This window comes from Leptosomus discolor, chromosome 2, assembly GCF_034619465.1.
Source record: "Leptosomus discolor isolate bLepDis1 chromosome 2, bLepDis1.hap2, whole genome shotgun sequence".
Taxonomy (NCBI): domain Eukaryota; kingdom Metazoa; phylum Chordata; class Aves; order Leptosomiformes; family Leptosomidae; genus Leptosomus; species Leptosomus discolor.
Window position 1 is genome coordinate 18,920,308 of NC_141392.1, and position 26,180 is coordinate 18,946,487.

The 26,180-nt window shown below is 43.2% G+C and overlaps 2 protein-coding genes across 4 annotated transcripts in view; both read left to right on the top strand.

Annotated features, from left to right (window-relative positions):
• Positions 1 to 469: 469 nt before the first annotated feature.
• EPCAM (epithelial cell adhesion molecule) lies at positions 470 to 6,027 on the top strand. Its single transcript, XM_009958803.2, has 9 exons — positions 470 to 539; positions 972 to 1,076; positions 1,719 to 1,959; positions 2,273 to 2,338; positions 3,424 to 3,487; positions 3,879 to 3,980; positions 4,147 to 4,341; positions 4,757 to 4,798; positions 5,508 to 6,027. The coding sequence occupies exons 1-9, from the start codon at positions 470 to 472 to the stop codon at positions 5,547 to 5,549; spliced, it is 927 nt and encodes a 308-aa protein (XP_009957105.1). The 3' UTR covers positions 5,550 to 6,027.
• A 6,960-nt stretch (positions 6,028 to 12,987) lies between these two features.
• Positions 12,988 to 26,180, top strand: part of MSH2 (mutS homolog 2) — a 53,124-nt gene continuing 39,931 nt past the window's right edge. The window contains exons 1-6 of one of the 3 annotated variants that reach the window (XM_086460675.1): positions 12,988 to 13,219; positions 15,878 to 16,032; positions 16,437 to 16,715; positions 17,039 to 17,185; positions 18,329 to 18,478; positions 20,874 to 21,007. In XM_086460675.1, the coding sequence (XP_086316801.1) occupies positions 13,000 to 13,219; positions 15,878 to 16,032; positions 16,437 to 16,715; positions 17,039 to 17,185; positions 18,329 to 18,478; positions 20,874 to 21,007 (1,085 nt within the window). In that variant the 5' untranslated portion in view covers positions 12,988 to 12,999. The remainder of the gene's footprint in view (positions 13,220 to 15,877; positions 16,033 to 16,436; positions 16,716 to 17,038; positions 17,186 to 18,328; positions 18,479 to 20,873; positions 21,008 to 26,180) is intronic. The other 2 variants (XM_086460676.1, XM_086460674.1) reach the window with 2 other exon arrangements.

Consider the following 26,180-nt stretch of genomic DNA (forward strand, 5'->3'; position numbering starts at 1 on the left):
CCCGACGACGCCCCCTCCTCCCTGCGACGGCACCATTCCACCACCCCCCGGCGCGGGCGGGGCAGTTTCACAGCTCCTTTACCAGGACGGCCCGCACCTCAGGGCACCCCTCCCCACCACCGGCGCTGGGCCGCTGCTCCCCCTCCCCAGCCCGTCGGAAGAGACTGTATTTGGGCTGGGACGGGAGCGGGGACCCGCCCTGCCCCATCCAGTTTCGCCCAGGTGCGGGGGGAGGAAGCGGCGGTTTAACAGCGCCCGGCTGGCCTGGGAGGAGGAGCTGCCACCACCGCCCCCTGCGCGTCCCAGGTGTAACCGGAGCCGGGAGGGTGCGGCGCAGCCACCACCACCTGCGGAACCTGTCGGGCGGCTCACATCGGATCGCCGCCGCGCACGCACCGGTCCGTCTCCTTCGCCCGCGCCTGGAAGAACTTTTCTCTGGCCCCTCCGCGCCCCGCCGCCGGCCCGAGCCATGAAGCCGCTCTGCGGGGCTGCGCTCCTGCTGCTGATCTTCTGCGCCGCTGCCTGCGCCCAGGATAACTGTGAGTACCCGCACGCGTCTGTCCGCCCTGCATCCCCGCTCCTAACCGGGTTCCCCGGCCCTGTGATTCCCCCCTCCTGCGGTCCCTCTCGCCCTCCACCGCCCGCGGAGCCGCCCCGCTCCGCGCGGTGCCACAAAATGGCGCCCCCTCCCCGCCGGGAGTGTGGGGCCGCCCCGCGGCGGGAAGGTGAGGAGCGGGCAGGGGTGCCTGGCCTTCGCACCCCTTTGTCCCCAGCCGGAGGGGTCCGCGGGGCGCCCGAGCGTTCCGAGGGAAGTGCTCGCACTTCACTGGGGAAGGGTGGGTGCCCAGGTCGGAAGCCGGCTCCGTCCGGTGAGGGGCGGCTTTGTCTCTCCTCCCCGCCCCCGCGGAGCAGCGGGGTGCCCGGCTACTTCCCCGGGGGCATCCGAGCTCACAGCTGCGCTTCTCTTTCAGCGTGCATCTGCGAGAAGAACAAGCGTGTCACCAACTGCAGGCTGCTCAACGGCGTGTGCTGGTGTGACTCGGTTGGCTCCGGCGTGTCCGTGAACTGCGACACTTGTGAGTACAGCGCGGGTGGCGGCTGCGGCTTGGCCCAGTATGCGCCCTGCTGGGGGGCGGCAGGGGAGAGCGCCAGCTAAACGCGAAGGAGTGTGTGAGAACGACCGGTGGGTTCTCAGCAAATAATGGTAGCAAGGAAGGAAAGCTTCTCTTCCAGGCCAACTGGTGATGGAAGATAAGCACTTAGAATTCCTTCTGCGTGGCTTGCATGGATGTGTGTGTGCTTATACTGATGCAGGCTCCTCCATGCTCCTTAATATTTACTCTAATGGCAAGGATTTCTCAAAGAGTAATTTGTAGCTTCCTTCTAAGCACATATCGTGACTTTTCCTACAAATCTGGGGGTGAAAGAACCTTGTCTTGGGACCTTACTCTTGGTTTGAGCTCAGCTAAACTGTAAATGATTCTCTGGCTGAATGAAATTTCAGGTAGCTGGGCTTCTTATGTGTTCGGCATCGGAAGCTGACGTACCCCCGTTGTGTTGACTTTCTGCACCGCCTACATGTTAAGCACACGCTTTTCCTTGTAATGGCTCTAAATCTAGTTGCTTCTGATGTAACCTTGTGTTTTTATGGACTAAGAGCTCTGTTCTGAATGTGCACAGTCTGATGCTGCATAACGTGACTTTCTGATTATTTTTAGTGACTTCAAAATGCCTGTTGATGAAAGCGGAAATGACACGGCAAAAATCGGGTCGTCGTGAGAAACCAAAAGATGCATTTGAGGATACTGATGGCCTTTATGATCCCGAGTGTGAAAATACTGGTGTTTTCAAGGCAAAGCAGTGCAATGGAACCACTTGTTGGTGTGTGAATACAGCTGGTGTTAGAAGAACTGACAAACATGATGCAGACTTAAAGTGCAATCAATTAGTCAGAACGACGTAAGTCTTTCAGTGGGGAGTGCTGTGACATGTGACATGAAAACATTCCTGCATTAGGTTCTGCGATGTAGAGGATTTAACCGCATGATATTCGTTCACCCCAGTGCATGAAGATGGAGCAATAAACACTTGATTACGGCTTTTTTTTTTTTTTTTTTTTTCCTTCAGAAACAATGAGACATTGAAGGGTTTTGGAGGGGGCTTTGTTTTTCTCTCACTTTGTTTGGGTTTTTTCCCTGGGGCTAGATTTTTAGTATGTAATGTTATGTTCACATGCTTTAAGAATATTCATTGTTCTTGATTATTACTTCAGGTGGATCATCATTGAAATGAAACATGCTGAGAGAGACACTCCTCTGAACACTGAATCCTTGAAGAAGTAAGTGATGATAGTATAAGATGTCATGGCAATGTCTGCATGCACTACTAGATAACTAGTGTATTTCCAAACAATTGTTTAAGAGTGCTATCAAACCTGTGAACTCATTTGTAAGACATTTTAGAAGTTTAGCTATTTTTTGGCTAAAATAAAACCCTGCTTCTCTCTGTCAGAGTAGATGTAGCAAGGAAAATGTGCTTGTAGCTATTAGATACCCCCACCCCCCTCAGTGGAACAAAAGCTGCTACTCTGTAGCTCCTCTTCTGAACTCTCAAAACTGTTCAAACTCTGTGTTTGTTTTTCAGTAAGTGCATCTTCACTGTTAGGAATTAACAGAGCTCTGGTATAATTTAATAGTGAGAGTGTAGTGGGTTTGGTTGCGATGGAGTTAATTTTCTTGATAGCAGTTGGCATGTTGCTGTGTTTTAGACTGGTGACCAGAACAGTGTTGGTAAGCCACCAGTGTTTTAGCTGTCGCTGAACAGTGCTTACAAAGTGGCGAGGCCTTCTCAGACTCTTGCTCTGCTGCCCCAATGTGTAGGTTGTGGGTGGGTAAGAAATTGGAGAGGGGACACAGTGAAGACAGCTGACCGGATTAATGAGAAGGATATCCCATATTGTGTAACGTCATGCTCAGCAATAAATCTAGAGAGAAGTTTTTTCCTAAGTAGCCATTGCTCTGAGATTGGCTGGGCATTGGTCTGCTAGTGGTGAGTGAGTGCTTTTGCATTGCATGGGGCTTTTTATTCCTGCCCCGCAACGTTTTCATTTATTAGACTGTCTTTATCTTGACCCATGAGGGTTGGTGGGGTGGGTTTTTTTTTTTGGGTGGTTTTTTGGAGGGGGGGGGGGGGGTTGGTGTTTTGTTTTTTTTTTTCCTTGCTTTTGACCTTCTGATTCTCTTCCCAGTTCCTGCTAGGAGAAAGTGAGCGAGAGACTAGGTGAGAGTTTAGCTGCCAGCTAGGGTCAACCTACCACAAAGAAACTGCAGGAAAAAACCTGATTATACTAGTCTTCCCTGCTTCTGAAAACAGATGTGTAAAATAGTACTGGTTTTAACAGCTATGGCTTTAATATCCTTACAGGTTCTTCCAGGAAACCATTACCAATCGTTACATGCTGAATGGACGCTATATAAGTAGTGTTCTGGTAAGAGGCACATAATTTTTAGTAAAGTATCAGAATTTTATTTTGTTGTGAATAACTTTGAAAACTCGTGTTTGGTTGGTGCAATATATAATGAGTCTTATTAGAAGACTCAAAATAGTGACACTTAATGGAGCAGCTAGCAAGTAGCTGTATCTGAACTGAAATACTGAGAAATTACATATTGCTGTCCTCGGTCTGTAGAGATGAGTTCTTACTTTGCTTCACTAAAAAAGTGGAATTTGAATCGTACTGTAAACAGTTGGCTTGAGAACAGGTACCGTAAACTTGATTCTGGATGTGAGTTCATAAGTTGGATCATAATGTTCTGCTGTGTATTTGATAGTCAAATTTAAACTAGCCCCTTCTTAATACCATACTATATTTTTTGCAGTATGAAAAACCTTTCATTACTATTGATTTGAAGCAAAATTCCTCAGACAAATCTGCTGAAGATGTGGATATAGCTGATGTGGCCTACTACTTTGAAAAAGATGTAAGTGTGTCGTGGGTAAAGTTTGCCAAGGACTAGATGTGTATATTGCATTGCATTCAGTAGTCTTACTGCGTACTGGCTGAAGCGAGATGAATTATTGCAGCACCTAGATAAATGCCTGTTACAATGGGAACTAGCAGCTCTCTTTATTCCTATTGGTTCTTAGGTAAAAGGTGACTCCGTCTTTCATAATAACATACTAAACATCAGTATCGATAATGAAATGCTGCGTTTGGAGAAGACCGTGGTCTACTACGTTGATGAAATAGCACCAGAGTTTTCCATGAAGTCTCTGACTCCTGGCCTCATTGCTGTCATTGTAGTAGTAATAGTAGCGATAGTTGCTGCAATCGTTGTTCTGGTAAGTTCTAACAAAGCTGGCAAGTAGAATGGGTAACGGTGTCATTTGGGAAATAAACAACGTACCAGGGTAATGGGACTCTGATAGAAAGTCTTCCTCTGTCAAACTGGCTTCTTTTTTGAGACTTGGGAGGTGGGAAAGAAGCGATGGACATACCATTGCTGTTTCAGGTTATGACTGAAGGGTGTTGGGTGAAAAATGAAAGTATTAGGAAAAACTCATTGAGGTAAAGAAAGTATCTGTGTTGCCTCCTGATTTAAAGTAGTTGTGAGTGACAGACAGCCTCTTGTGTACCTCACTTTGGAAGGGTGGGGAAGGGACAGCTTCAAGTTGGAGTTTTAAAGTTACAGCCAGGTAAAGTTACGTGTTAGTGAAGACTTAAATAAAACTTCACAATTATTTTGTCCTCTTACAGGTGCTCACAAGGAGGAGGAAAGGGAAGTACGTGAAAGCAGAGGTAATTAATTTCTGTGTACGGTGTATGTGTGGGGAGGAGGTTGGCCAGAATCCAGAAACTCCTAAGTCTGCTGTAGGTTAAAAGCTTGCTTTGGGTGCTTCAGATCCGTTCAAGGAGACTGAAAGTATTCAAATGCTGCAACTTGCTTTCATCTTTGTGTAGTTCACCAAGTCCATTCAGCCTTAGTTTCAAAGGCAACTGGTGATCTGCTGCATTTCCCAGGGGTGGGAGGCGGTGCCGACAGCAAGCACCGCTTTTACATATGTGTAGCAAGGGCTGTAGGATCCACAGGAAGTACTGATAGTCTTGTTCTTTCCTGAAGACCTTTACTTGAGATATTTGCGTGCAGCTTGCAGTTTCTATTGAAGAGCTACTTTCCAATGGAAAGTAACAAATGGTACTGGCGTCTGGTGCTTCACCCCAAGTGTAGAGCCTTTTGTAAAGGAATCAAAAGGGTGTTGTAGCTGAATGGTAGCCTGCTCCCTGCACACACTCTAAAGAGTGCCGTTTAAAAAAAACCAAAACAAACAAAAAAAAACCCAAAACAAACACAAAACAAAACCCACAAACCAAACGCTTAAGTATTACAATGGTCTTGGCACATTTGATTCTGTTAGTTACATCAAATACCTTTGCTACTGAAAATCTGGGATCTTACACGTTGAGAAGTAGCACAGATGTTGATGTCCCTCTACCTCCTCCCCTCCAGGTAAAGGAAATGAATGAAATGCATAGAGGACTCAACGCGTAACTACATCAGCTGAAGACAGAGTAAGATTCAAAAAGGACAACAGAAACACTGGCATGGAGGCATGGATCTTAACTCTTAAAATAGTCCTCCTGAAGGGGAGGCAATTGTGCTCACTTAATGATTGTTTTAACAGCCAAGACTGGTAAATGTGCTACTACTTTTACTGTTTGTTGAGAGTTAAATCTTAAACGCCCCATCTTACTCAAGTTAAACTTAACTCTTCCTCCCTGATTTTTTTTTTATGATGATAAAGGAAGTTCACAACTGCTGTTACTAGGGTTTTGGAGCATACATGCTTAAATGGCTTATTTTACCCTTGTGTGAGGTTTATTGAAAATAATGATTTTTGTAGCCATGTTGTAACGAGACTGACTCCTGTATAACTGAATGTGACATTTTTATGGCTGTTTGTACATAGTTGAAGTTCTGTAACTTTTTTTATGACTTGAATTAATAAAAGTTGGAAACAGGCTTTTAATTTTTCCATGTTGAAATGATGACGATCTGCTAAGCTACCACACTTAAAAATTCCTTAAAGCAAGCAACCACAGTACAGGTGAAAATATTCTAGAACTCCAATTAACAAAGGTTGTATTGGCTATCTAACATCTCAACACTACATTTTTTTTCTTAAAGCTGTGAGAAGTGTGGTTTGTCCTCTTTTCCACTCTTAATGTGCAACAGGAGCAAAATGATAAAATATGGATTGTTTGTATAAAAAAAATAAACATGCTGTGAATGTAGCAATTTCAGGAATGTATAGACTGCTCTTTCAAACGCTATGTGAGTATTTATAATAAAACAAGCCTCTAATCTAGAACATCTCTGGTGTAGGGTTGGGATTGGGTAGACTTGGCATCTGATGGTAGTGCTGGGGAAGAGCTGTTCCACCATGATTTGCATAGCTATCCACAGCGAAGAATCTGTTTTTGCTGTTATTACTGTTTACTGTCATGGAGGCTGACCGAACTTACACACGCTATCTACCTCCCAGAGCTTTGGATAAAAGAGCTTGCTTTGGCAGTTAGTAATCTATGTAATGGGTACTGGCTAGCAAGTAAACATGTAGAGTCCATCCAGCATATCTGATTTATAAAGGAAATGCTGTAAGTCCTGTTGCCAAAGAAATAATGAGATACAAGATAAGGAACTGAATGACAAATCTTAGTACTACTATGGTGTTTGTTTTCACCCCGCTGCCTAAAACAGGAAAAGTAGGATAAACTGAGAGGATATTCTATGTGCTGTGTGCGTAAGATTGTATGTGAAATGTGCCCCGTTGCAGAGCTTGCATGTATCTGCTAAATACAACAGGGAAGTTGCTGGACTGCATCGAATGTTAACCTCTGATGGCAGAGGGCACCAACATACCTTCCTTCTGCCTTTGAACGAGGTGATAGCTGGCATGCATTACTGTCTTGAAATGTAGGCAGTGACTGTTCCCTGGGGTCTTCCAACATCTGGTGCTGTGAACTTCGGTGTGTGTGCTGAGCTGCTGCAGCCCCCAGGTTTTACTAAATTTCTCTTGAGTCTACAGCATGTTTTGGGAAGTGGAGACACGTGCATTGGTTTGCTCTGTCAAATTGCTGCTCCTGCTAAGCACAAAAATCCTGTAGTAGGGAATTTACCAAATTTTCCGGAGTGCTTTGCAGCCTTTTTGGGCAGTTGTGGCAACTTCTGTAGAGCAGTCTCTCCCTCTGCCAATGTATGCAGGTGGTCTGCTGAGTTTTCATGCAATTCTGTAAGCTGTTAATCAAATGAAGCCTAGTTTTCAGTAAGCTTGCCTTTTGCAAGTGTATTATTGTCTTCCCCAATTCTTCACCCTCCATATCCTGTGCTTTCCTAAAAGTTTGCAATATAGTATCCTTGCCATTCCTTTCTTCTCCCCGAGATCATAATGCTATTGTTTCTTCTCCTCTTTCAACCCTCCCCATCCTCATTTAATACCTCATTTTTGGCTTGTGGGATGGAAAAGAGATGTCAGTATGCTGTGGCTGGGCTGGAGCTACACATGTGCTGACTTGACTGGCTGGTATGTACTTGCTGTGTGGCCTGGACCCTGTCCCAGTTGGTTTGTTTGAAAATGGTTTTCTCCCTACTTTTCTCACAGTAGAGGAAGGCATTTAGCTCCTTTTCAATTCTTTTTTTACCTAATGGAGCTTTTCATGTTAGATACTCACACAAGCAAATTTGACTGAAACTGGCCAAGGCGTTAGAAAACCACAAGGTTTACAGAAATTAATTCAAAAATAGAAGAGAGTTTAACTAAATCCACAACTGAAGGAGCTGTCTGTATCTGTTTCTAAACTCAGTTACTGTAGTGGAAACATGATGCTGCTCATCTCTCAAAATGGTGGTCAATAATAGGTTTTTCCCTAGTTTCCTTTTCTAAATTGTTTCATTGACTTTATATTGGGTTTTGTTTTGTTCTGTCTTTTTTACAAAACACTGCACTTGTGCAACAGTCCAGCTGCATAAAAGCGTGTCTTTATGGGGAAATGGAAAAGGATGAGAGGGACAAGAGTTGAGAAACTAGTGTATTTGCATCCTGCAGCTTTATTGTGTTTTATAGGGTTTTTTTATGGCGAGAGGAGACTAATCTGCTGAAATTAAAACAAAAAAGAAGCTACTATCAGATACTGTCAATTCTTCACATAAGCATGTGATGTTTCTTCTCACATACAGAGCAGTTTTGAACTGCTGGCAAAAATGATTGCTATTGAAAAATAATATGGAATTAAATAACAAAATACTAAATGTTCTCTATTTTAATACTTTGAAAGCATTCACCAAAGTTAAAAAGCAAGTTTCCTGTAAAAGAAACAAACCAATAGAACTTATCAAAAGAGTATTAGTCACTGTATCAATTTTTGAGGTAAGTATTTTGATGCTTCCATTTGCCTAATTCATTAACTTCCTGTTGTGAAGGAGCGTGTTTTTTAAATTTAAAGTTCTACCCAAAGTTGTGACACCATGTTCCCACCCTTTTAATGTAATGGCCATTGTGATAAAGGATATGAAGGGCAGACTGAAGACTTATTAAATAATTTGAGACTGAACAAATGAGATCTTTTTTACAGAGAGAGGATTGATGCAAACTGTACAAGAAACCGTAGTAATAATATTTATCTTAGTGCCTATGTACAATGTGGGAAAATAGTGTTTGTATAGGCCAGTGCAAATCTATTACTTCCTTATGAATTATTACACTAGCATATATATATTAGTTATTATTACTGCTGAGCAAAATTAATCTTTATGCAAAGACAATGAGACATTTTAGAAGAGGATATGCAAATAATTTATTTGAGAAAGCATGATCAATAAAGTCTATACAACTTTCTTCCAAAGACCTAAGTAATCCCTAAGCGTAGTTTCCACAACTACAAAATGAAAGGTCAGTGTTGTGTACATAGGGCCTGTTGACAGTAGCATGCTCATTCCACTCCTGAACAATCATAGTAAGTTGGGTAAGAGAAATATCATTGTTTGTGAACCATGTTTGTTTATGTCCTCACCCGCTGGACTTTGATTGACATAATATACAGCGATTTTGGATTACAGACTGCTTGAAAAAGCCTGAAAAATATTCCAGGAAACTCGAAATACTTGCAGCTCCGCTGCTCCAACTTTACAACTGCTAGCTACTGAATTCTAGCAACTTCCAGAAAAGGCTACAGTCTCATATTAATTACAAAGGTCCACTGCTGGACATACAGGCAGCCAGGCATGCTGTAGAGGTGGCTCATACGTTGGGGGATAGTTGGGGCCCATCCCCGCAGAGTTTTATGAACTTTGCTAAAATCTTTGTCCTCCTTGTCTTAGCAGTGACACACAATGGCAGCCGTGTATGCAAGGGAGAGGGTGGTAGATAAAAAGGAGGTGGTGTGTAATGTTAGAGGCAACACTTACCAGGGTATAGCATGTAAAAGCTTCATACATGTAAGAAGTGGGTTCTTTTCTCCCCTAACCCCTAAATGTGCTGTGGAATCCTTGTGTGTTCGTGTGCCTGCAAAGTAGAGCATGGCTGTGCCAAATTGATCTGAGTGAAAAAAGAGCATACAAGGAAGTTACAGGGTCTTTACAAGGCAACATCCACATTTTCTGTTTTCAAACTTACATTAACTAAATATTCATATGTCTTGTTAATATCCTCTTAAGTCTCTGCTGCAGTATACATACACATCCACTGGTCTAACACCAAATTTTCTGTTAACATTCTGACCAACTCGAAAGCATTAGAGCTGTCACTGGTAACACTTGAATACTAATTAACCTTTGGTGTAAAAGGATTTATTTTTTCTTTTTTTTTTGTTCTTTTCTGTGAAGTGGTTAACAGACATCCACTTTTCTAACTGAAAAGCCCTTGCAACTTTTCTGTATATGTTAGTTATGTGTAAGAAGGCAACAAAATTAATTAAGGTTTAGATTAGCATCCATTTCCTGTCTGCCATGTGTGTAACAATTAAAGCCATCTTCTCGTTCTGTCGCTCCTGGTAGGCAAGGGAGAAAGCAGGAAGCACTCTGTTAGCAACAGCATGGTGAAGGAACCGAGCCTGGCAACAAGGAGACAGTCCCCATCCAGAGTCAGACCTGTGCAGGTCAGCCGGTGCGCTGAGTTGCCTTGGAAGAAGAGATGGGACAAAGAAAATGGCAGAAGCTCAGAGGAAAGGTGATCGATCCGGAGATGTTTTGTGCAAGAGATGTTACAGCACAAATGTTTTTCACAGACTGTGGTCACCACTTTAAGAGCATTAGTGGCCAGTTTAGGTGGTGGCTTCTGTAAATGGGAGCCAGCAGCTTAGCAGAGCTGCCTTGAGCAAACTGCTGAATGAAGATGTGTAACCGGCCCAGAGGAGAGAGAAGGAAGCACTGCAACATGCAGCAAATACAGCTTAACAGCCATTATTTTATCTCTTTTGAAAGTTGTAATTAGGTCCCTGGAGCCCAGGGCCTCTCCAGCTGCTTCTACGGGACACTTTTTCACTTCTGGGCCTATCTTTGGCTCACCTGTAGTCATCAGTATGTACAAAGACAAGCAGTCCCAGCTATTCACAATGTGTACTTTGAGCTAACCCAGTATTATCACCTCTTGGCAAGGTTGCCTGACATTATGAGTGCTTTCAGAAGGCTATGTATTTGCTAAATGAGAATTATTTAAGCTGAATTTTCCTATGTGAGTACTGCTGCAAGCAAACACTTTTGGTGGAGAGAAGTATCAGACCAGACAATTTAGCCACTTCCGAAAATAAGGTTAGGAAAAGTACACTCATTCATACTGAAATAATTTTTACAGCTGTTGTAAAGATTTTGGGCAAATACAAAGCTGTCAAAGCTTTAGTAACCTTATGCTTTGCTTCTTCCTCCTGAGTCAAATGAAGGCAGCTCAGACTTCCTCTTCTCCACAAGAACTGCCCACGGTCCTTCAGCAAGTACATTTGCAAAAGGGCTTTGAAGGCCTTTTCTGGAAAAGCTGCGTTACCTCAGTGGTAACACAGGACTGGGGTTTTGGTGGGGATAGGCAGCCCAGGGTGACACTGGGCAGGAATGGAGCAGAGGTGGGGACACTGAGGTGTTGCCTGTGGAAGGACAGCCAGCACATGGCAACATCTTCAGACCGAGGTATCAGGGTGGCCCCAGCGGTAAAAGGATAGTTTAGTGTGAGAAACCTGAAGTAGTCCTTATGTGGGCTTCTGAGGGCCTTTTAGAAAGCACCTATTGACACCAACAAATATTAAGATAAGCACATTGATTCACCAAGCGGAAACAAGAGAGAAGACAGGTGAGAAATCTGGCGAAAGAGGTCCCAAAAGCTTGGCATTGCTGGGATCAAGGGTGGGCTGGGAAGAAGAAGGATGGGACACAACATGGAAGATGCTTGCGGTAACATAGGGTGGAAAGGAGAGAGAAAGCAATGGGTCACAGACGAAGGGACATACTGAAGCAGGAAGACGGACAAACCAAAGGAAGGGATAAGCATTTACGCAAGAAATGCTAAGGCATTTCTTCAATTCTAAGACATGTTTTGACTATAGGTGGTAAGGTGGAGACTGCTGAATTTGGGTACGAGAACCATAATTTGGAACTGACTGGAAAAAGAAAAGGGCTGTAAGAAAAAAAAAAAAAAAAAAAAACTTGATTTAGCCGACAAAACCTGGGTTCCCAGTTATTCTTAATAATCACGAAATGAAAGATTGTTAGCATATACCTGACGTGCGGAAAAGACTCTACAACCTGAAAGGTTATGAAGTACGTATGTTTACTGCGCGCAGATGCACGGGGGATCGCTTCACCAAAAACGTGCATACTCGTGGCCGCTCGTCCAGTATTTATACAGTTAAAACATTACCTATTCCGGAGACGCCTATACATGTTCATGATCTATCCCCGAAAAGGCAGCTCCTTCTGGTCACTTCATTTCCATAATCTCCGCCTCGGGCTCCTCCTTGGTGCGCTTGCGCAGTTCCTCATGGTGGCCGTGGGCTGGGGTCTTCAGGGATGAAGGCTGTAGGTCTTCCTCGCTGTATACTCTTCACCTCTCCCCTGGAATTTCTAATTTGGCTGAACTTGCAGTACCAGACCGATTTCAGCCTGGTCTGTCCTTGAGTGCACATCTGGCTATCTCCCTTTTGTCCTTGTTTAGAGGTGGATGTTAGCTAGCCTTCCTTAGCCCCTATCTCTTCCTGCCTTTAACGCCTTTGAACCATGAATTACGTCCTTGTTTCTGTCTTTTCTGTTTCCGTTATCAGCTTCTTTCTCAAGCATTCCGGCCTCCTTCTCAGACAATTTGCAGGAGTTAGTGACTAATTGCTTACTTGCATGCATGTTAGTTCTAGGAAAGCAAGTTTTAATAGTTTTAGCATTTTCTATATAGCTCCCCATTAATATTTTCGATATATCTTTGGTTATAAAGTATATTTTCTATATGGGCCCCTATCATACCTGTATCATTTCTATTCCTTTGTGTCCTTGCGTCAGAAGGAAGGTGCGGCTGCCCGGGGCTCCCTTCCTCTTCAGGGAAGGCCGGCACGGGGCCTGCGCACGCCGGCCTTCACACGGGGCTGCCGCACGGACACAGCTCCCGCCATCGCGTGGGCCTCGGCGCTCACATTCAGGCAGCACCGAGCACTGGCACTGCGCCCCCAGCCTCGGCCGCCTCACCGGCGACCACCGAGAAGCAGCGACTAGCCCCGCGGGGCCCGCCTGCCCCCCCCCCCTCCGCCGCCCTGCCGTTGCCATGGCAGCGTACGGCGCGTGGGAAGGCCCATCCCTCCCCCCTCCCACAACACAGGCTGCCACCCGCCATGGCGCGCCCGGGCACCGTATAGCGACGGGGCGGGGTGGCGTGACGTGCTGCGCATGCCCCACAGTGATTGGGTGGCGCCGCTGCCGCGCGTGCGCCGCGGGCGGGTCGGCGTGCGCGCGGCGGCCGTTGGCGGGAGGCGGCAGCATGGCGGTGGAACCGCCGCGGGAGGCGGTGTGGCCGGAGGGCGCGGGGGCCGAGGCGGGCTTCGTCCGCGCCGTGCTCTCGCTGCCCGAGAAGCCCGACACCACCGTGCGCTTCTTCGAGCGCGGCGACTACTACACGGCGCACGGCGCGGACGCGCGGCTGGCTGCCCGCGAGCTCTTCCGTACCCGCGCCGTCATCCGCCAGCTGGCGGGGGCACCCGGTGGGTGCGGCGGGGGAGGCCGGGACCGGGGACACCGGCGGGACGGTGGACTGCTCCCCCCGCCCCCGCCGGGCCTTGCTGCGGAGGGGCGGGCGGTGTCGGGTGGCCGGAGGGGCGCGGGGGGGAGGAGGGGGCGGGAGCGGGCGGTGACAGTGGCCGCCCCTGGTCGCCGGTGCAGCAGTGGCGTGTTCTCAAGGGGCGTCGCTCGGGTCGGGACGCGGCTCGGTGTGTTCGCCTTCAGCCGTGGTCTTTCGTGACTACTTTGGGCTTAGGTTCTCCGTGGCGTCGTTTTCCCAAGATGGGACTCCGTCAGGGCGAGCGAGCAGGAGGCGCTGCCGTGCCCTTCCCGCTGAGGTCCTTGTGGAGCCGGCGGCACGGGGCTGCCGGAGCGGGCCGCACCGCGGGCGTGGCCGCTGCTCCTCTCCGCTGTGGGGACCGTGCGGTACCGAGAGGTCTCTGGGTTTTACCATCCGCTCTGACTCATTGCGGCTTGCAAACGGGTGTAGCTGAACGCAAATCTTTCTTGTTCAAGTTCCCGCAGCTTTGAAACGGGAGTTAGTAGCCCTTCTGCGTAGGGCGCGTGCGACAGACGTGGGTGTACAAACGTAGGAAGGATCTAACGCAGAAGGCGCGGCGACGAGTGTGTGCTTGTCGCATCAGCTCGTGCGACAGGACTGTGAGATGTGGGTAGTTACTTGAACACACCGCGTTGCATAGTCTAACAGCAGTTAATGACGTTTTTCCAGCGCATTGATAGGCTTTCGTTTGTGAAAATGATTGCATAGTATTTTCGGTGATAACTGAGGGCAGGACTCGTGCAGTTCTGTAGTGCAGGTGATAGGTAACCAGTGGTAACGTCATGCTTGACTAACGATGGCCTGCAGAAGTAAATAACATTTAATTATGTGTTGCGTAAGGGTTTTTCTTCCATCCATCTCCTGTTGCTTTTTATTTGTCACTTGGTATAAGATGGTGGAGCTTGCAGATGTCAAACGTAAGGGCATTAAGGTAAATTATCTTGTTAGAAGAGGCAAACCTTAGTATTGTCCTTAATCTCAAGGGTTATAATGTTGCAAAGTTACTGGCTCATACTTCACAAAATAAGCCTGTTTGTTATGAATGATTTTTTTGTGTGTGTGCGCAATGGCATTAAAAAGAGAACGACATTCTTGTATGCTTTTCACTTTCTATTGCAAGTGATGAGCTAATATGTAAAAACAACAAAAAAAAACCCCCAACCCTTCACCAAAATCACGAAAAAACTTGTGGATAAGTTGCAGAGCTTGATAGTTTCAAGCGTAGAATTTGCTATGTCTTCCAGGCATGTGCATCAGTATTATTTTTGTATTCTGTTTAAAAGTAATCATTTCACAGATGTAAGCCTGTGACTATTAGCTCTGGTTTTAAGACCTTTAAAGTGTTATCTAGCACATCCAACTACAACTAAGCATAAAACTACATTTTTTGTGGTCAGGATGATTTCAAAGCATGTATCAGCTTGAGCTGCCCCTGGCTTCCTGTTAGTCTATTACATAGTCTCAGCTGAGAAAAAAAAAATTGTATTTTGTTGGACAGTTCTGCACTGGGAAAGAGGACCTAATTATGCGGAATCAGGTTTTTTTACCTGCTTCCAAAAAAAAGTCTTACTAGAGATTTGAGGAAAGAAGAGGAAAGAAAATTTAAAAATCCTATTTAAAATAAAGCCGTAAATTCTTACAGGTGTGGAAATTCGCTGTTTAACATCTTTCATATAGAGGCTGGAAGAGCCTCAAGTGTGATGAAGGCATGCTGCTGAAAAGAGGAGTGTGATAATCCCTATCTATTGCTTGTGCTTCTTTTGTATGTCATCTAGCTGTTGTGTATCCAGCATCAGTCAGAGTTAATTCCACTTGCCAGTCTGGCAGAACACTTAGTCTACCTGCTGAAACCTCAGTTTGTTTAGCGTTGGAATTACCTTATTCTGCGAGTAGGCTGGTGCCAGAGGTGGCACGGGACATGAGGAGGTAGAAGTGGTACTGCTCCTCTTGGCAGCTGTGCGGAATTAAATTTGTTCAGCTGTATCATCTGCCTGCACACTTACAGGAACAGGAGCAAGAAGTCTGTCAATTAGGCACTTTCTAAGTTAGGTTTTAATGTAAACTTTTGAACTTTTTTGAGAATATATTGTTTTTACAGTATATATTTTGATAAAAGGGAAATGTCTTGCCATCTTCTGAGTGCGAATAGGGTGATGGTCTGTTTTGTCAACAGAAGGAGCTTATCCAGGAAAGAAAAGACGTTATCCAGAAGGAAAACCTGTAGCAGGCTTATGCCACTCGTTAGATTAAAATGTGTGAAACTTTAATTAGAAAACCATAATATTGTGAGGAGGGGGAAAGAGTGAGAGAAACAGATCTTTGTAGATCTGTACGTATAGATTTAGTGAAATTTGGAAATGAATATTGTTTTTATTTGGATATGGAGTGTGCTTTCTTCATTCTTTATATTAACCGGTTGAATACTGTGGGTTTGTGTTGTTTCATGGATTTTACATGTTTGCTGCTTTGATATTAGGATAGTGTCCTTCCTGAAGGCTATTCTTGGGGATTTTGATTAGAGAAAATAAACTTTATGAACAAGTTCAGGTATCTCATAATTTTCTTTTTTCCATTTTTGTAGGAACTCAGAAGCTTGAGAGTGTTGTGCTTAGTAAAATGAACTTTGAATCTTTTGTGAGAGATCTGCTGCTGGTTCGTCATTACAGAGTTGAAGTTTACAAGAACAAAGCAGGGAGTAAATCTATCAAAGAAAATGACTGGTATTTAGCATACAAGGTACAATTTTCAACTTTTCTTTGTAATCGTGAGGTGAAAGAAAAACCCCATAACTCTTTCCTGAGCCCATCAGCTTGGAGTTTTGTGATTTTTTTCAGGGACTGACATTGGTGGTATGATGGTAAATTGTATGGTCTGTTATATATCCCTGTATTTTCTACTGCTGGTGAGGCTGGAAGAGCTTGTTCTGTATCTTTGCCATAGGTTGAGAAATAAAGGAAACCTGAAATAGTTCACTTTGTGTAGATAATATGTAAAATTTTAATGATCCAAAAACCAGAACAGCTGTATGTTTTATATTAATAGACTGTTCAGTACTTCGTTTTATCAGTTGTTCTTTTTAAAGAAAAAAAAGTATGTGTGTATATACACACTCTCTAAAAGCATATTTCTTTCCTAAATAGGGTTCTCCAGGAAATCTTGCCCAGTTTGAGGAAGTTCTCTTTGCCAACAATGATATGTCGACAGCCATTGGAGTTGTGGGGATTAAGATGTCTACTAATGATGGACAAAGAGTAATAGGAGTGGGGTATGTCGACACTACACTGAGAAAACTGAGTGTCTGTGAGTTTCCAGATAATGACCAGTTCTCGAACCTTGAAGCTCTACTGGTTCAGCTAGGACCAAAGGAGTGTGTGCTACCAGGAGGAGAGACTGCAGGAGAGATGGGAAAACTACGACAAGTAAGGGAACCATTGTGGCTTACAGTTAGACAAAACTTTATCTAAAAAGCTGTATTATTAGTTAGGCTCCATGATTTATGGAAAAATAAAGGAGCAGTATGTTAAAGAAGTTTTGATTTACGTGTCCAAAATGTATTATTTGTCTGTGACTCATTTGCATTTTCATCAGCAAAAATTACTCTAAGGGTAAAATCTTATCTGTCATTCTTCTCTCTGCAACCTAGCAGTAAATAAATCTCTCTTCATGTTTGCTTCTATATGATGTACATCTGTCCTCTGAATATTGAAAGTAATTGATAACTGTGTGTGTTTATGGACAACAGGTCATTCAGAGGGGAGGAATCCTGATTACAGACAGGAAGAAGGCAGATTTCACAACAAAAGATATTGTTCAGGATCTCAATCGCTTGTTAAAATCAAAAAAAGAAGAACAAATGAATAGTGCAGCATTGCCAGAGATGGAAAAGCAGGTGAGCACAGAGCAATGTTTAATGTGCTCCTATATTTTAGAAGCAGAGTGGTGTATGCACCTGTTGTGAGCTGGTCTCCTCTGTCCTCACTGGTCCTGTTTTATGCTGGATTCCCATATCTCTGAGAAAGTGTATGGTACAACCTATGGTATATTAAGCTACATTCTTGCTAAAGTGTTTAGCAGTTCTGCTCAGCTTGAGTATGTGTCAAAGTTGAATATCAGGGGTCCCGGAAAAAAATGAGAAACCCCTTCACTTACCTCTTTAAAGTGGTAAACTCTGGTAAGTAAATAGACTGTGCATAAGAGGTGCTTCCTGTTCATAATCTGTGTAGCCTAAGGACTGAAATACAATACTTTGATTACTTTGCATGACAGGAAAATTGGTATTTGAAAACGGAGTAATGTTTATGATAATATTTTTGTGTTTTATATCATCTTGTGGCTCAAGCATATGATTTAGTGCCTGTATGTGAACTGAACGTGTTTGTTCTTAGCTGCAAACAGGAGGTAATTTGCTTGAGATAAACATGTTTTAAATGCCCTTCAATGCTGATGCTCACTGCAGGTGTAAGGTACAGAGTTGTTCTCCCTTAATGTGTGATTTCATAACAGGATGAAATTGTTTGAAGTGTGTTGCAGCTGAACAAGTCAGTCATGCTGCTGCCTCTCTTTTGTGCTGGCACTAGTGTTTGTAACACCGTGCAGTGAGTCAGATCAGATCCTTATTCTGGCTGAAAACTAACCCTGAAACCATGTCCTAAGATGATCCATGATACCTCATTTATATGCAATAACTTGTTTGTGTTCCTGAGCCAGAAACATCCTGATAACAGCTTTGGAAAGCTGGTGAGCTTTCTGGAAAGCTTGCACTTCACATTTTGTTTATCAGATTATGCAAATGTCTAGTTCGTTGTTCTTGCATCTACCTAGAAGGACGCTGCAGTGCCATAGAGTGTCCCAATGAAAATGTCTTGTCGAACAGGATGAGCCTCTCGTAGCACTGCTGGAATTGACATGAATCAAAGTCTTCCCTGATTGTAATTTTCTAGGGGCGTTTATCAAATACTCCCTGAATCAGGAGTGTTTCTAACTAGAATGTGGTGTGGTTTTTTTTTTTTTTGTTTTGTTTTTTAAACTTCAGGTTGCTGTTTCGTCTTTGTCAGCCATTATCAAGTTTTTAGAGTTGCTGTCAGATGAGTCTAATTTTGGACAATTCGAACTGACTACTTTTGATCTTAGTCAATATATGGTTCTAGATAATGCAGCTGTTCAAGCCCTCAACCTTTTTCAGGTAAGAAATGCACACTTGAATTGATAAGTGTTTTGCAATATTCCTATTTAGCTGCTTGATAAGTAGCGTGACTGCCCATTTGCAACTCCCCAGATCCTGATTAATGGCAACTTCTACATTTTAGCTTTGTTTTCCTGGACAGCGTGTGTTTTAAATGCTGTTAGCCACTGTTACCACCTTTTTTGGGTTTTTTTTTGGTTTTTGTTAGCTTGCTTTGAATGTAGAAGAGAAGACCATCAAGGAGATAGGAAGTGGCCACAAACAAGTGTTTATGTAGAGTGCAGATATGGGAAGAGCCATAGAAGTACCTCATTATTGTAGCTGCTGAGGAGTCTGTCTAAGCAGCGGGGAGGACGCTTTGTCTTTCCTTGGTTTTAGTCAGAGAAGTTCACATCTCCAGTGGTGGGAGCAGACTTGGGGTGTGGGAGGGGAGGAGAGTTCTGTAGTTTCGTGGTATGATAGGGAACTCCCAAGCATAGTTGCTTTATACAGTAGTACTGTTTTCAGGAAAGAAAATAGAAGCCTGAATTAGATAGTATTAGTGGAACTGGAAGCGTATGGCAGAAGCACTGCTGCTCGTGATGGAAAGGGAGGGCTGGCTGCAGCAGGCAGGGCAGTGAAGAGAACAGCACTTAGGAACATTCTGAAAGAACTGTGGCATGCTAACTGGCCAGTGGTAGCTTTACTTTTTGCATGTTTTCTACAAGTCCAAGCGGGTTGCTAGTTTCCTCCATACCTCCCACCACTGGTTTTATGTTTTGCCTGTTTTAATAGTAGGAAGATGTGGACTCAGAGTGGTGTGTTGTATCAGCTTTTCTCTTTTGTTTTCATGTTAGTAAACTCTGCTTAGTGATCTTTGCTTGGAGTTAATCAGCTTGAGTTTCAGGTTTATAGGAAGAAATCACAACTATGGTCCCCTGTTTACCTTAGAGGGATTTTTGGAGGAAAGAAGAGCATATATTCAGCATCTGAGCTGGTTAACCCTGGAGAGAGATGTTCTGATTTTTCTTTTTTTTGCTTTGTTTCCTGGTTCTGTGCTACTGTCTAGGGAATGAAGCAAAAATTACATCTTTTCTCAAGTTATGGAAGTGTTCTAGGAAGTTCAGCACTGTCTTAGCTACATCCTTTTATAGTTACGTGTTTTGTGATAGGAAATCCACTGCCATGTCTATCTTTAGAGGCTGCTGTGAGCTTTGGAACAAGGAGTTTGCCATGTAGCAGGAAGCTGCATTGTTGTGTGGCAGGCTGGCTGTGGGGAGGTTTTTGGGCAGACACTAGAGCGAAGACAAAATGTTTTGTAGTCGGAGTTGCTCTGAGCTATGTAGGTAAAGTTCTTATGGTGCAGCAGATGCAGTTGATTATATGAAACTGTGGTTTTCCAACTTGGATGTGCTGAAGTAGGTTATTCATGTATAAGATATGTACTCTGTGACACTTTCTTGGATTCAGAAGTTTTTCATATGTAGTACTGTCCAGAACACTGAAAATAGGCACATCCGCGTTAGATGATAGATTTTCCAGGGGTTAAGTGTGTCAGTATACCTTCTCACTGCATTCATTTCCTGTTGCGGTGATGCTAGTTCTACATCCCAGTGGTTTACAGGCATCCAGACCTGCTCCTGGTTAAATGCTTGCCTGGTGTTTTAATTGCAGATGTTCTTGGGTAGAAACAGTTGAGATTTCAGTTTCAAAGTTAAGGGTTGAAACAAGCTTGTTTGCTGTTCAATGTTAAACATCCTAGCTGTTTGTGTAAAAAACCAAACAAAACCCCAAGAAAAATGACCAAAAGGCTGTCTTGAGTTTAGTTAATATTAAACCTAAATTATAGATAGTAAACTGTAATCTGAACAGAGTAAGTGTAGAGGTGTTAATAGTACTCCAAAGATGATCTGGGGAAGCTTGAGAGAATTTGGTTGTGTTCTTTCCCATTGCATCTTTCTGTTGTGTCTCTGCCTGCCCCACCCCCAGCACCCCCCAAAGATCCACAACCAAAATCCTTGAACCCAAGTCCTTTTTCTCGCTGCCTTTTTTTTTTTTGATGGACAGGACCCCTATTTTTTGACCTTACAAAGAGCAAACTAGCAAATATCTAGGTATATTTCCACTTTTCCTGTTCAAGGGGCAAACTGTCCAGTGACTAGATAAATTTCTAACTTTCCTGTTCAGTCAGGATGAGTTTCAAAATAGGCAAACCTATTCCTTGCTTGCCATGTTCTAGGGACCAGAGGGTAAGTGCTTTAATGCTGTGCTGTTTCATTTGCCTTTTCTGATGGGTGCAAAGTTGAATACAGAAGAAACAGTGATCTGTTCCTAGGTAGCAAAGTTGAGTGCCATTCAGTGGGTGCCAATAAACTTCACTAACTTGTTTTGTTTGTTTGTTTTTTTTCCTTTCCAGAGTTCTGTGGAAAATCCTAATACTGCACAGTCTCTAGCTGGTTTGCTAAATAAATGCAGAACTCCTCAAGGACAAAGACTAGTTAATCAGTGGATCAAACAACCACTTATGGACAAGAATAGAATTGAAGAAAGGTAACAATATTATATGTTTGATAGACTTGCACAAGTTAGTAACAATTTAACAGAAGATTCTGTCAAGCACAAAATACTACAACCAAGAAATAATGGTGTTTGGAGGTTTTTCTGTGCTATCCTGTAATACATAGTTAAATAGAGCAAAAAATAATTTTCCTTGAGGTGCAAATTGGCAGGTTACTGTTAAATTAAATGCTTTTTACAATTATGACATTTTGAAGAGGAGGTAAGATATGTTTAGATGGTCAAATGATTCATGCTACAGGCTAAGGCAGTATAGCAGCCACTTCCTATTATTCATACTGCAAATGCTCAGTCTGTATAGTATTTTGATGTCACTTCCAGTTTGCCAATTAAAAAAAAAAATCGATGAAACACCCAAGCAATTAAGCAGTAGTGACCTCTTCCCATTTCCAGAAAAAAGAAAACAACCCTACCTTTGGTTGCAGTGGGTCACTCTTAACCATATTTTGCCTAGATAATGTGGCCCAAATACGAGTGCTCTTTTTCTTCCTTGCTCTTTCATGCTGCTGCCTGTCACCCTGTGTCTGCCCTACCAGTAGCTAGCAGTATCAGTCGATACGAAGCCTTAGAGAATCTGGCAGACCTCTGCTGAGAATGTACAGATAATTCTTGTTCCTTCAGAAAGGAAAACTGCAAAGGCCATATTCCTACTGTGTGTGTTTGTCTCTTGATTATGGTCACCATGCAAACAAAAGTTATGCTTTTTTTAAACTCATGCTAAATATAGCTATATTCTTATAGTTTAAACCCAAACTTCATGCAACTCAGCTGATCATCAGGTTAATGCATTGCAAAATGTATGTTGATATGTATCTTGACAAAGCAGAAGAGGCCAGAAAACTGAATTTGACTTCGATGTCTTCTCTAAGGCTCCTATTTCAGATAAGGCATTACAGGTATGTCTATACATGCTGTTAGGCTTTAACACAGATCACTACTACCAAAAAAAGAAGTGACTTGGGCATGCTGATATTTAAAGAAGTTATGCAAAGAGTCATTTTCTCTCTAGATTTCTAGAGACTGAGTTATTCTGCTTCTCTTCAACACATTTTTCTACTTTTTCTAACCCTTTGCAGAATGGTGCCTCATAAGTTGATCAGAGCCTGCTTAGAAATGTTTGTAATGTGGCACTGAAATATTTGTCCCCAGGTTTATTGAATGCTGTATCTTACTTCTGTGTGTTACAATGGCTTTTGTCCTTAGTTCTTGATTACATACTCAGGATCTTCTGCTTCTGTCAGTTTTGGATCCTAAGATCTGAGACAACTTTAATTTTATGCTTATGCTGGTTTTAAGATTTTGAAAGTTATTACTCCGATTTGTAGTTTCCTTGTGTCAAAGAAAACATTGTAAATTCTAACTTTTGTGTCAGGCCTGTTTGCTCATTACTGTGCATCAGAAGTCCTGCAAGTTTGCAAGAGTGTTTTCTTTATAAAATGGGGTTAAATTATAGGCAGAAAATGTAACTTGACCTGTTTCATAGAGTTATGGTCATCTCTGCATTTTGTGTTGCGATTCTGTATGGCTAATGCTGACTGCATTTAGGAAAAGCTGTATTTAAAGGAGAAGCAAAGTAATTAGATGGAGTGAAACTCTTAGTGAAGCTTTGTAAAGGTTGGTGTATCCAAGTATTAGGAGGTTGAAAGAGATCCATTGATAACCTGTGTTTTGCCCAGCCACAGAATCATCGGGGCTGCAATTTGTTAAAAGTAGTTTGTTTTAATCTGTACTTATGGACACTGAAATACTATAGTAATATTTTTTCAGTTTATTCTGCAGCGTAGCTAAGCCTGTCTAAATGCATCTTGCTTCCAAGTACTACTTTGATGAATTTAATTATTTGGGATAAAAGCAATGTATTTTACTTGTAAGTTATTGGTGCACCATCCTCCCAGTCTTAATACTTTTCAAAGTGTGTAGGACTGTTCTGTGTGTGTTGCGTTTTTGGTGTTTTTTTTTTTTTTCCATCTGAAAGAACAAGCATAATAAGCTGTTAGTGGGACTGATGAGATGTATCGCCAGATTCAAGTATACTTTGAAAGATACGCAGCTGCCATGTTGTTTTCTGTATGCTTTACAGTATAGTGTGGCTGTTTTAAGAATTATGAGCTATAATTCAGAACATATAGGTGGTTTGAGAAGAAAATATTTGGGCTGCTGTTCCTTTACATTTCCTTTGTTGTCATAGGGAGTTACTGATTATTTCTTAGCTTGAAGTGTGCCATGTTAAAGGACCCCAGTTAACATTAACCAGTGCAGAACTCTTATCAAACTAGGCTGAACTACCAAAACTGACTGTTCTGAAGTAAGCCTGTTGTTTTGCTTTTGCAGGAGGTATTTTGACTTAACTTTTATTCTAGTAGTGTAGAATTTGATGTCTGAAAGTTGAGTTAGTCTCGTGTAACCCTCTACTAAGACCTGCAGGTGGTGCAAGTCATCTTTTGGAGCTAAATGGATTAACTTCTTTCAGTAGTTTGTTACGTGCAACGTGTTGTTAAAATTTATGCATAAATAGAACACAATGTTAAATCACTAGTCCATATTAACTATTGATACAGTAACAACACAGATTAATGTATGTAGTGCGCATGATTCAGATAGAATAATGTTTATTCACTGGAACAGTTCCTAATGAGAACTGAGAAAACAAGCGTTCCTGATACTTGCCTGTCTTGAAAGACTTGGGGTTCTGCCCATGTCTGGCTGGTTTTCCATGATGAAAAAAATAATTATCAGTCATAAGTATACAAGATACAGACCTGCTTCTCCCGTGTGGTGCATTCAGAAGGCATGTAGATGAGGTTCTTGCTCCTTGCCTTATAGTCAGCATATTTCTGAAATGAAAATGTAGTTGCAGAGACAGGAAGTGCAAATACATATATTAGTTGTGTAACATGATTGATGGTAATACAGCAAGCAACTTCAGTATGTAATGTTTATTATTCAGATACTGGAAAGTCTGAGAAATGTGGCACCGTATAAAATAGTGCCTATTCTGTTGTGCCCTAAGAAGAGAGCTGAATATATATATTTTTTTTTTTCTTTGAGAGAAACTATCTGACACTTATACACAGCGTAAGTACAAGATTCCAGCTTGCCTTTTTTAGTCCTCTATACATACTGTGACTGAACCTCTTATATATCTCTGTCCTGTGATAGAAGAGACGCAGGAGTCTCAGAGGAGTTAAAGGCTGTACTCAAACATCACCTGTTCTGGTTCACGCCTGTTTTAAGATTTTCTCCTAAATAGTGTTCCTAAATATGCTGCATGGGGGCCACATTGTAGAAACGAGTCTTATCTCGAGCAGAGTTGGAAAGTAGTAGAGTCAGGAAGCTGGAGGTGAATAAATGGCTAGCAGGCTAAAATTTCTGAGTTCGTAGAACATTCACATGAATCGGTCTTGAATGATAATTAAAGAGCTTGTTTAAAAATGAAAAAAAAAACCCAACTTGTTGCTAGCTAACGTAGGCAGGCTTGAATGCCTTTACAGTGCTTTATTTAGCAAGAAGTTAACATACTTTCTCTAGCAGATAAATGGAGGGACAGAGTAGGGTAATGCATGTAGGATAGCTCAGAAGCCATGTGACTGGGGGCTTAGCTCAGGTGCACACAAATACGCAGCATGCATGAGAAACAGCCAAGTGAAATGAAAAGACTGTGCGTTGCAGGTCTGTGATCTCCCTCGGACCGTGGAAATGTCATTGTGCAACTGGAGTGCTGTAGCGTGTGCTTTTTATGAAGGCTGGACAGGGAAGATGGAGGGGTTGTGTTTTTGCAATGCTGTGGCTTGAAGGTGCAAAGCTGTGCTGCAGAGAGGGCAGTGGGCCTATCGCAAGCTTCTTGCAGGTCAGGATCAGAGAGGGGACAGCAAGGCGGTGGGCATTACAGTGAGAATCTGCAGCACAACTGCCCCATCAAGACGAGGAAGCGGACAGAGCCGCCTTGAGACAACAAGAAGAAACATGATCATAGGCCCTGCTCTCTTGGAGGACTTGAGCCACCTGGCACCTTCTGGAGTGAAGCATGGTACTTGCATCTTTGCACATGCTGGCAGATGAGCTAGCTGAATGGGGGTCAGCAGTGCGCCCTTGCAGCAGCAAAGGGTGACTGTACGCTGGGCTCCACTAGTAAGAGCAGGCTGAGGAATGTGATTGTTCACATCTGCTTGTCCAGTGTGGGGCTTTGCAGTGGAAATAGATGGACAAAAAGGAATTGGTCCAGCAGAAAGCCACTGAGCAGGATTGTGGGGTGCAGCATGTGGTGCATGAGGAGAGGCTGAGGGAGATGGGTTTGCAGCCTCGAGAAGAGAAGGGGCAGACCTAACTGCTGGTTTCCACTGCCCGGTGGGTGGGAGTCATAGAGAAGGGGAATCCAGGTGCTTCTTGCAAGGGCACAGCAAAAGCATGAGACGAAACAGACATCAACTGACTATCCAGCTGGATATAAAGAATAAAATCTTTGCCTTGAGGATGGTCAGACTCTGGTATGTGTGCTTAGAGAGATAGAGGGATCCCTGTTCTTGTTCAGTGTTCAGCTGAAATTAGCCTTGCTTTGAGCAATGGATGGAACTTGAGGCCTTGAGTTCCTTTCCAACATAAATTGTTCTGCGTTTGTGATGTTCTGTGACCTGCAGCTGTCCCTGCAAAGTATTGCAGATAGGCTTTATTGCTTCTGTCATTGTGGTTAGCAGCTCTGGAAAGACCTTCAGTACTTTTCCCAGTACAGTTCAGTACTTCTCTACAGCGACAGACTGATTTCAGGAAGTTAAATCAGTAGGTGGTGGCTTGCATCCTCAGTAAGGGAGGGGAGAATGTGACCAACTTGGAGGTTTGTCTAAATGGCTTAATTAAAATGCACTTTAAATGCTGGGAGTGCCCCTAATGCCTGTAAAGAAGCTTCTGAAATACAGGTTGAATCTGAACTGGTTGGAAAACAGAAATGTGGTTTGTTATTGTCATGCAGATCATGATGCGATAAATATTTCACATAAAAGAAGTTGTCATTCCAGTGACATGAAAATGGTGTTGGCTTCTCAGTAAGCCTCTAGATATGTAGATATGTTAAAAAAAGAAGTCACCTTTGTCATTCTAAAAGTTACCATCTCTAAGTCCCTTAGGGAAATGTTTGGAGCTTGAAGCTGTCAAT

Coding starts and splice junctions, on each gene's coding strand:
- EPCAM (XM_009958803.2), top strand. CDS start 470: ATGAAGCCGCTCTGCGGGGCTGCGCTCCTGCTGCTGATCTTCTGCGCC. Junction 540..971: donor TGCCTGCGCCCAGGATAACT/GTGAGTACCCGC, acceptor CTTCTCTTTCAG/CGTGCATCTGCGAGAAGAAC. Junction 3,981..4,146: donor CCTACTACTTTGAAAAAGAT/GTAAGTGTGTCG, acceptor ATTGGTTCTTAG/GTAAAAGGTGACTCCGTCTT.